The sequence below is a fragment of the Gobio gobio genome, assembly GCF_949357685.1.
Source record: "Gobio gobio genome assembly, chromosome: 24".
Lineage (NCBI taxonomy): Eukaryota > Metazoa > Chordata > Actinopteri > Cypriniformes > Gobionidae > Gobio > Gobio gobio.
In genome coordinates, this window is record NC_137120.1 from 34,306,130 (window position 1) to 34,316,129 (window position 10,000).

The 10,000-nt window shown below is 38.1% G+C and overlaps 2 protein-coding genes across 7 annotated transcripts in view; one reads left to right on the forward strand and one right to left on the reverse strand.

The window, feature by feature from the left end:
* LOC307120536 (interferon-induced protein 44-like) overlaps nucleotides 1–2,413 on the forward strand; it is a 3,474-nt gene extending 1,061 nt beyond the window's left edge. The window contains exons 2-8 of one of the 2 annotated variants that reach the window (XM_079807633.1): nucleotides 1–397; nucleotides 509–563; nucleotides 657–852; nucleotides 962–1,114; nucleotides 1,217–1,388; nucleotides 1,475–1,575; nucleotides 1,653–2,413. The exon at nucleotides 1–397 is cut by the window's left edge and continues 115 nt beyond it. In XM_079807633.1, coding sequence (XP_079663759.1) covers nucleotides 1–397; nucleotides 509–563; nucleotides 657–852; nucleotides 962–1,114; nucleotides 1,217–1,388; nucleotides 1,475–1,575; nucleotides 1,653–1,838 — 1,260 coding nt within the window. In that variant the 3' untranslated portion in view covers nucleotides 1,839–2,413. The remainder of the gene's footprint in view (nucleotides 398–508; nucleotides 564–656; nucleotides 853–961; nucleotides 1,115–1,216; nucleotides 1,389–1,474; nucleotides 1,576–1,652) is intronic. The other variant, XM_079807634.1, reaches the window with a different exon arrangement.
* A 5,492-nt stretch (nucleotides 2,414–7,905) lies between these two features.
* rabgap1l (RAB GTPase activating protein 1-like) overlaps nucleotides 7,906–10,000 on the reverse strand; it is a 127,412-nt gene continuing 125,317 nt past the window's right edge. For 2 of the 5 annotated variants that reach the window (XR_013815872.1, XR_013815873.1), the window contains 2 exons: nucleotides 9,185–9,412; nucleotides 7,919–8,885 (listed from right to left, as the gene is read on the reverse strand). Coding sequence is in view for 3 of the 5 variants with exons in the window: in XM_079808014.1 (XP_079664140.1) it covers nucleotides 9,278–9,412 (135 nt within the window). In the remaining 2 variants the exon portion in view is untranslated. Of the gene's footprint in view, nucleotides 9,413–10,000 lie in introns of all 5 variants that reach the window. The other 3 variants (XM_079808014.1, XM_079808017.1, XM_079808016.1) reach the window with 3 other exon arrangements.

Genomic DNA, 10,000 nt, shown 5'->3' on the forward strand with positions numbered 1-10,000 from the left:
TACAAAGCTTCTGTTCATGGATATAATGCTTCTGCCTTCCACCAGCGATGTGACCGTCAGGGTCCCACTTTACTTGTAGCCTACAACAGTTCAGGCTACATCTTTGGTGGATACACTAGTGTAGATTATGCTCAAAGTGGGCAGTATATTGCTGATGAGGACATATTCCTATTCAGCATTCAGGGCAAGATCCCATTGTGCATCAAAATGAACAGTGGACATAATGCACGTCTTGATGACGCTGGAGTGCCCAACTTTGGCCAAGAGTTGTACTTTTGCTACAACAGCCAACCAGTTGTGTATTATCAAGGAGGGAATGCTTTCAGTGTCACTGCGGCAACATTGTATGGGAACGACGCTCAAATGACTGAATGTGAAGTGTACAAAGTGAAGCAGAGTAAGTCAATCCTCAGAAAAAAGTGTTTTTATATGCACGTAGTCATGTACAATAAGTTTCAGTCTACTTTATCTACTTACTTTATTGTTAACATTTTATTTGTTGTGCCAGGCGCTCAAATCACGGCTGAGGAGAAACCATGGAGGAACGTTCTGTGGACAGCTGAGTATGTTTCCGCTCCGGTTTTGAGATATTTTGTTCACTCATTTTCAATTGTCATTTGATATACAGCTAAAAATGTAATCTATATATATTGTAGACGAAGAGACAAGCTCATGGAATCCATCAGGAAGCATAAACCCATGATAACTTCTGTCAGCCGTGTTCGAATCCTCATGATCGGTCCTGTAGGTGCTGGAAAATCCAGTTTCTTCAACTCCATCAACTCCATCTTCATGGGCCGCATGACCAGTAAAGCCATGTCAGGATCTGCAGGCACTAGTCTCACCACACAGGTACAGATTCACCAGCATTCATAGTGTTTCCTACAGAAGTCTCTCTTCAGGTTGAGGAACGTCTCTTGAGGACTTCAGGTCTTGATGTGTTTCTCTTCTTGGTTGGTAGTTTCGCACATACCCAGTGAAAGACGGCCGTGAGGGAAAGCCATTGCCATTTGTGTTGTGTGACACCATGGGACTCGAGGAGCAATCCGGTGCAGGACTGGATATTGATGACATCAGCAGCATTCTTCAAGGTCACGTACCAGACCGCTATAAAGTAAGCTACTTATTAGCATTAATGCAGATATAGCCTTATATATACACTTATGTTGAAAAGTCAGATTAAAGTTGTTCAATTCATTGAATCCTCTCAATTCAGTTCAACCCCATCACATCGTATCAACCGGATGAGCAAAAGGGCTCCAGACCTGCATCTCTACAGGAGAAGATCCACTGTGTGGTGTACATGATAGACACAACCAAAATCTCCCTCATGTCCGACAAACTAGAGGAAAAACTTGCTGCCATACGCAAAAAAGTGAACTCACTGGGTAAGTGAACATATTTATGCCAATCATGTGACTAATCCAAAAGTAGGTCGTACATTGATCCTGCATGTGACGCATCTCAACTTCAGACATTGCTCAGATCGTCTTGATGACAAAAGTAGATGAAGCATGTCCTCTAGTGGAGGAAGATCTTCAAAGCCTTTATGTCAGTTCCTACATCAAGACGAAGGTGAGACATGGTCACATGATCACATGAGCTGTTCCCACAGGACTCAGAGTGACTGAGATGTTGTTTTGTCTCTGCAGGTTCAGGAGGTGAGCTCTCGGTTGGGTGTGCCGGTGTCTTGTGTGTTACCGGTGAAGAACTACAGTCAGGAGCTGGAGCTGGAGCTCAACTGTGACGTCCTACTTCTCACCGCTCTACAGCAGATGCTCAATTTTGCAGACGACTATCTGGATGATATTGGTCCCATGGAGAGCAAGCCCATATAAAGGGCTGCTGTCATTTCATTTACTCAATTCTGAGGCCAGATTTGTGTAATATATGATACGGGTTGAGACCAGAATGTAGGAATACTGGTCTCTTGTCAATTGAGGTCATTTATGTTAGTTTAGAACAATAACGGTCATATTGGTTAGGCCTATTTATTGTACTGTTGTGTCAACTTATCAGCCATCCAATCATAAAGTGTAATACTGAAATGGTGAGAAAAATATTTTTGCATTAAAACTGTCAACACATACTGTGTTTGCTAATAGTTATTAAACATTACACTGACTGAGGTACTGGATGGCTATTTAATGTGCGCATGGTTTTACGATCATTCGCGAGTAAAGCTGGTTGGACTTAATAACATTTTAGCAAATATGCACATTTTACAAATAGTTAGAAATCTTTGGGAACTTACCATACATTCGTATTCTAGACGATTCTATGCTCTCACAGACCATCCAGCGGCAGCGCCAGCAGTTACAGAACGGAAATAAGGGGCGGAGCTTATACAGTTAATAAAGTTGCGCTACCTATACACACTGTTCTTTTATTAAATACAAGCTGTTTTCATATATAATTTGATCGGTTCAATGTCTAGAGTATTTAATAAAAGATTTTTTGATGTAGAGTGAGCAATATTTAAAAAAATTGTAATTACACTTAATGTTAAAGGATACAAACACAATAGTGAATTGTTAGTTCAATGATATAGGCTCATAATAGTTCCTTTTCACATAGGGTTCTCAGAAGCGGAAGTCGTCATAGTTTATATATATATATATATATATATATATATATATATATATATATATATATATATATATATATATATATATAATATATATATATATATATATATATATATTATATATATATATATATAGATATATTATATATATATATATATATATATATATATATATATATATATATATATATATATTTTTTTTTTTTTTTTTTTTTTGTGTGTTCCCATTTGCTCAAATATCAAAAGAAAAACTCCACAATAGTGTTTTCACGACTTTCAAAAAAAGAGGAAGAAAAATAGAGTGAGACTGATAACACTGAAGTGAATTATTATCAATCGTATATACTTAGGATAATCATTAAAGGATTAGTTCACTTCAAAATGAAAATTTCCTGATAATTTACTCCCATCTCATCCAAGATGTTCATGTCTTTCTTTCTTCAGTCGAAAAAGAAATTGAGTTTTTTAGTAAAACATTCAAGGATTTTTCTCCACACAAAGTACTTTAATGGCAACCAAAATGTTGAAGGTCCACATCAATGCAGTTTCAAAGCGCTTCAGAGGCTCTGCACGATCCCAGACGAGGAATAGGGTCTAATCTAACGAAACCATCTGTCATTTTCTAAAAAAAAAATTAAATGTATACTAGTGGTGAGCATAGATACATTTTTTTAAATCTAGATTAATCTCACTGTAATCTTGGAATTAATCTAGATTAAAATGGCTCATTTGAATTCTGCCGAAGGCATTCAGAATATGTGTGCTCGTAAGTGATCGTTTGTCTTTTTGTAGTTTGAATAATAAATAATCCCACTGTTCCTGTGAGCTGGTTACGAATGTGTTTACGTTAAAACTCACCAAGATGGGCATTGAGACATTTTTGAGTGTATTTGACCATTAATAAGCTGGAAAAAGGAGCTCATTTCTGCACTTGTATGTCAGAGGCGGCTTCATTACGGCATGTGTGTGTGTGCTTCAGATGCGAGCAAAATCTGCAGGAATTAGTAGAATTAACGTTATGTGCAACCCCGCGCGAAATTCAGACCGGTCACACCAATACTAACACGCTGTCATGAGGGAAAAATCCAGCAGAACACCCGTTCGACATGTTCAGAGGGTTAACCGGACTGAATGAGAGGAGGAGGGTGTGTGTCAACTCGCTGTCGGTCGGAGAGGAGAGCGCAGCTGATACCGATACTGTAGAAAATGAGTATCGTATCGTTTCAGATATTTCAGTATTGATACTAGGGATAAAACAATACAGTTAGTCCACGGTTCAATACATACCTCGGTTTTTACCCACGGTTTTCGGTTCGGTTCGGTTCTGATGGCTTGTCACTTACATTTTTTGTTATTCTATTCTAAGGCGACAGGAACCGCAAGAGGTTAAAGAGAAAAAAGACTATTTTTTTATTGCAATACTCTTTCTTTATTTAACTTAAAAGAATTGAAAAACCTTACTTAAACTTAAAACTTTACTTAAAAAAACCGTTGTACACATTCCTAGTGTATTGGATAATATAAAATAAATATATATAAAGATTTATACTGGCAGCTCAGAGCTGTACAGCAGCATTTAAGTATGAAATTGAATAAATGAATGTAAAAATAAAACACTACATAGACTTCACTATAAAATATACACTTATTCTTGGCTACTGTATTAGTTTTTCAGTCAAGAGCAGTGAGTGATTTTCTCTTTGTCTTTTGTTTTTGTATTAACATTAAAGGGATATTTCACTCAAAACTGAAAATTCTATAATTGAGAAATTAATACAGGTTTTAAACAATATTAGAGTGAGTAAATAATGACAATTTTATAGGTGAACTGTCCCTTTAAGGACCGCGTGTTCACTATCTGCGCTGCTGTCAGTTTGAGACCTCTACACATCTAATATACAGACACGATTGCGATTTTACTTTCACTTTAGACATAACCGACTGTGTTTATGTTAACCTTGTGTGTATTTGACAGTATTAACGCAGTAAGATGAATACTAAGTTCAGTATTCACGTGTTTGACAGGCTTTTAGTGCGCGCGCTCTGAAAAGCGCATGTTAAAACTGCGCACGCGAATGAAACCGGCAAGGCTTTAAAACGCATGCAAATAATGAACTTTCATGATTGTGAATCACTATAGTGTTCCGTGAGTATAACTCCACCACTAACGTGTGATGTGACTGTATGTCGCGTTGTTCAATATTGGGATGGAGGCAAATTATAGAATATGTAGAAAAATAATTAATTAAATGCGAAACCGAAAAAAACGCAATTCACAAGCGCGTATTGAACCGTGAAGGCCGTACCGAACGGTTCAATATTATATTGAGAATTGTGGCATCCCTAATTGATACATAGCGAAATATGGATATTTTTGACAACACTAATAGGAATACACACAGGTTCGAAGACTCGTTCTCTCGCCCCCTACAGTGCAATTCGGCTAGGTATAAATCCGCGCTAGACTATCAAGGTGAAAGTCATCATAGCTTGCGTAGTATAGACCCAGCTCTCAACCCAACTTTGAGAATAGATTAACGGTGATATTTTTTTATCGCCCGATAAGAGTCTCGTTAACGCCGATAACGGCCCACCACTAATATATACCTTTTAACCTAAATTGCTCATCTTGCGCTGCTCTGCGACACACCACGGATTGCGCAATCACGCCGAAAGCTCACGCTCGATGTAAGCAGAAGTACCGCCCCCATGTTTACAAAGCGTTCCTGCGAAGACTAATTCAAACGCCCTTGAGCAAAAAAAGGATAAACAACGATGTCGGATATTTTGAAGTTGGAGATGGAGTTTTTTGTTGTAAAGGGCATTTGTATTAGTCCTTGCACGTTCTCTTGGGGCGGTACTTAGCAGAGTACTAGTTCTTTCAAAAATATATGTGCTCATTAATGTATATTTACTTCTTTCAAGTAATAAAGTATTCTCGTAAGTTTATAATATGCCATTGAAAATACATACGGGTAAGGGGTTCGAATGCGGGTCGCCATGTTGCCCCTCCATCTTGAAAGTACATCAGCCAAAGAGGGACATACCCGTAAATTCAAGCTTCGCCTTTCGCGTTTTAACACTCGATGGCACCGTGTCGAATGTGGACGAGGTCGAACTGGAAGCCATATTAATCTTGGACTAAATCGGCCACCGTAGGAGTTAAAACGAAATAGGAATTGAGAGGAACAGAAACTAATATTCACTGGATGGTCATATACATTTTCACCGCTAGATGGGGGAAAATATCACACAGTGTAGCTTTAAGTCCACGAGACCGCAGAGTGTCCCATTTGTCATTTTAGGTCTCAGAAGGGTGCTCGCGAGCGCCCCCTTTGAGGTCGATATGCGCCCTTGATGCGGTTACGCAGTGGACTTCTTCCCGGCAGTCAAAGCGGCATTACGTCGTGAAAGTGCGGACTCAGAGGAAGACCGTGGGGGTTTAGGGTGCCATTTGGGACAGGGCCTTAACCCTCTGGTGCTCTTCGGTCATTTCTGACCGGAAAATTTTCTGTTTTGAAATTCTAAAAATCACTGCTTTATCGGAATGATATGAAACTTGGTGACTTTTCTAGCATTAGGTATGTAAACGCACAAAAAAATTGGGGTCATGATTCAAGCATGCTAATTGGTCGTAAAAAAAAAGTAGCGTTCATTGTCTTCGGTCATAATAAATGACCGACCATAGGAAATTAATGGGAAATCGGCAAAAACACAAAATTCTCCAAATATTTGTGTGTACAATCTACAAATCGGCCACAATGCTGAAAAAAAGTACACAGCAGTAAAGGGGTGACACTCTAAAGCATCAAGAATGTGATATTGACACACACACACCTATGAAAAACCACACACCTTTTTTTTTTTTATATATATATTCAAATCCATCAACAAAAATGTGTCCAAAACAGAACTAGTGAATTCTCAAGCCCCAGACCTCTAGTGATTACACCCATGGTTGCATGATTTCTTAAATAATTCCAAAAGAGGGCCCTAATCTGCCTTAAAAAAAAAATAATATTTTGAAGGCGAATTGTCTCTATTTTAACCTGAAATACTGCAATAATAATAATTTTAAAAAAAGACAAAAAAACTTTTTTGTATAATTTTCAATGGCAAAAATAGACCATAATTATTGCATAAATATTAAAAAATACCATCAAATCATCTCAAAATACAACATTAAAAAGAAAAAATATTATTGAAGAAAAATAAATTGCATTGGTTTTACTGGGGTGGAGGAAGTTTAATTTTTAAGTGTCCGGTCACTTATGACCGGGAAGACAACCAATGCAACCCCTAAACGAAGAGCACCAGAGGGTTAATATCAAAAGCAGGTTTGGCAATTTGGCGTGAGATTAAGTTGGGCAGAGTGAGAGCGTGAGACAGAGCCTGAAACTTTGGTATAAGCTCCGCCCCTCATACACACTCTATTTTCTGCTGTGCTGCACACGCTGAATTAAAGTAACCCGAAAAAGTGAGCCTGTGCTATTGAGAAGCTTTTGCACCGCATATGTACGTACTACAATACGTACCGCATATGCACTGCAAACTGAGGTCCTGTGAACCTGGTGTGAAACTGCTGGCGCTGCGACCTGAAGTATACCAAGAGAAGCATCGCAATACCACACATTTGACGCCATACCACGTGTTTATTTATTTACAGTTTACATCAAATTATTATTATACTTAAAGTTAGAAATTTGAATTTTACTATATGTTACAAGCCCCTGCTCTTTCACTTGTTTTCTCTTTTTCTTTCCGAGTATAGTTGCCAAATGGATGGGGGCGGAGCCTGATGATTCCTAACACCTGAGGCCTCTGCTGGAGGCACTTCAGTTTGGGGCCTACCTCAAGAAAGCTGTTGTTTGTGGTTTTGGAGTTTGTTTTTCTCTTTTGTACAGGATGGTGAGTTTAATTTGTCTAGTTAGCGGGAAAGCATAGGCAAGTAAGCTGACCCGGAAGATTCTTTTGTGTTTCTCGGGAGTTAGGAAAGCATTAACTCAGAGTTGTAGTTTAGATTAGTTAGCTCACCAGTCCTCATTTTAAATTTTGTATTATATCGCTGTTTGTTTTGTTACTTTCCATTGCCAATAAGTGTTATCTTTATTTTTTATTACCCTGGCCTTTTGATTTCTTGTTTTGCTACCTTCCTGAATGGCTCTTATGTTGGGTCGTAACACTATACAAAAATTATTATACAAATATTAATGTCTATAAAATAAAGGCAAGAGTCTAAAACACAACTTTCAAAAATGATAAGCAGAAAGGTAAGTGAACCTGTGGAACTACCAGAAGAACAAAGAAAAGATAAATATACAGACTACAGCTGAATTTGCGTTACTGTTTATTGAAACAATGAAAGGTGTGAATCAAATGAAACATGGACCAAGAACCATATATTCACTGTCAGATAGTTACTAGACAGACGACATCAGCAGACTGGAACAGTGGAACTGATGCACCGACAATAAACCAGACGCACAGAAGCAACGTCTCCCGTCCTGTAGATTACGATATAAAAACAACTGTAACCAGCCATAGAAACCCACAGGACAGCGTTATCCTCTCTTTCTTAATTTGTATAATTAGTTTGGCATTTTTCAAAAATACAAAATAGGAGACAATAACTTTTTTTTTTTAGATCAGTGTAAATATGACAACTTGTTAGCGTGAATAAGAGCCATGCAGATTATTTCAATCCGCTTGGTGAAATACAACACATATAGGGAAACTATTAATATGGACATCCTGACAAATAGCAGATGAAATTAATTGCAGGTGTACATTTTGATTCCATATGGCTTTTAAGACGCATCAGCGATGAATCTGGCGACCGGGTTTGCTCTTTTATTGATGACGCCTTTGCGATTTCTGCATGGCACTGACTCGCTCATGTATACCTGTTAAATAACATAAAATAAACAATATGTGCAACTTGGCATGAATAACGTGTGGCCAATGTAACGTCAAAGCGCCGTCTGATGAATTACGTGCTCACTGCGAACAGTCTACAGCAATGGAAAACGGCGAAACGGGAATGTCACGGGGTGCTCGTTTCCATACATGGTCGTTTTTCTGTGCTTTTCGGTATTTGACATCTATAAAGAGGACATTCATATTCAAAATCGTAAAAAATAATGGAACACTTTTCTTTCAGAGCTGTACAAGATTAAAATAAAAATCAACATTTAGTTATACATATTTATATGACAAAACTGTTACATTTATTATTTCTATATAGAAAAACAAAAGGATCTTTTTTTTACTTTTAATTGTTAGCAGAATGCAGTATTCCCTCTGAGAAAAGCAAAACAAAACAGTTAGACCCTTTAAATTGACGGTCTAAAGGTCATAGTTTATGTACTTGCATGCTAGAGCTGACAGTTTGCTAACAAAAACGCCACCCACAGAAGTGGATAACTGGGTGAACGTGGGTAAAAGTAATAATTATCACTCTAGTACTTGTTACTATCCACTAGGTGGCATCGCAAGCAAAGGAAATTGTAACAGTAGTAAGTGCATCTGGATGGAGAGGTTTGTTCAAGTCCTTCATTAGTCCATGCGAGGGAATACTGCATTGCCATGTTGTGTTGCTAGTAGTGTTCATTAGAGAGCTTGTTTCCTACTCCAATTGGCCAAGTGGAAGGGTCACGCTCCTCTACCCTTTGGTTAAGCCCTTGGCGAGTCCTACTGGCCCTCTTTGGGTGAGGAGGGTGGCGGGTTACTAGCGGAATTCTTGAGGGAGCCCAGTGTTTTACTGAACCAGGAGTTTTTGGCAGCTTGAACCTCAGTCATCAAAACGCCCCTCTGATGCTCCAGCTCCTGTTACATAACAAACAAATAACATTGAAGTTACGAAACGGCAAATAAATAAAAATTGTTAGCTAAATTTGTTAGCTAATAAAGGACAACAACGGTTTAGTGCCACAATAAAATCGAAGGAGGCCGTTTACAAGAATAAAGTCTAACGTTTTGAGAATAAAAGTCTTAACAGTACAAGATTAAATTAGTAATAGTTTGAAAATTAAGCAAAAGATTACTAAAGAATAAAAAAAAAATTATGAGAAAAGTCAAAATTACGAAAGCAAAGCAAAATCACGTGAACAAAGTTGTAACATTATGAGATTTAAATTAGAATTATGTGAAGTGTCGTAACGAGATTTAAGTCAAGCTTACGCAAACTAAGATGTAACATTGAGATTTAAGTAAAAATTACATGAACATAAGGCATCTTTACACAGCCGAGTTAAGACGGCTCTAATGCTGGTGCACACCAAACGCGAATTAAGCGTCAAAATCGCGTCTACCACGAACATTTTAAATCCATTCGCACGTCCGCGTCGAATTGGACGCGCGTAGAAATCGAGCATTTGAAGCGAAATTGACGCGCGTTCAAGGCACTCCAGGAGA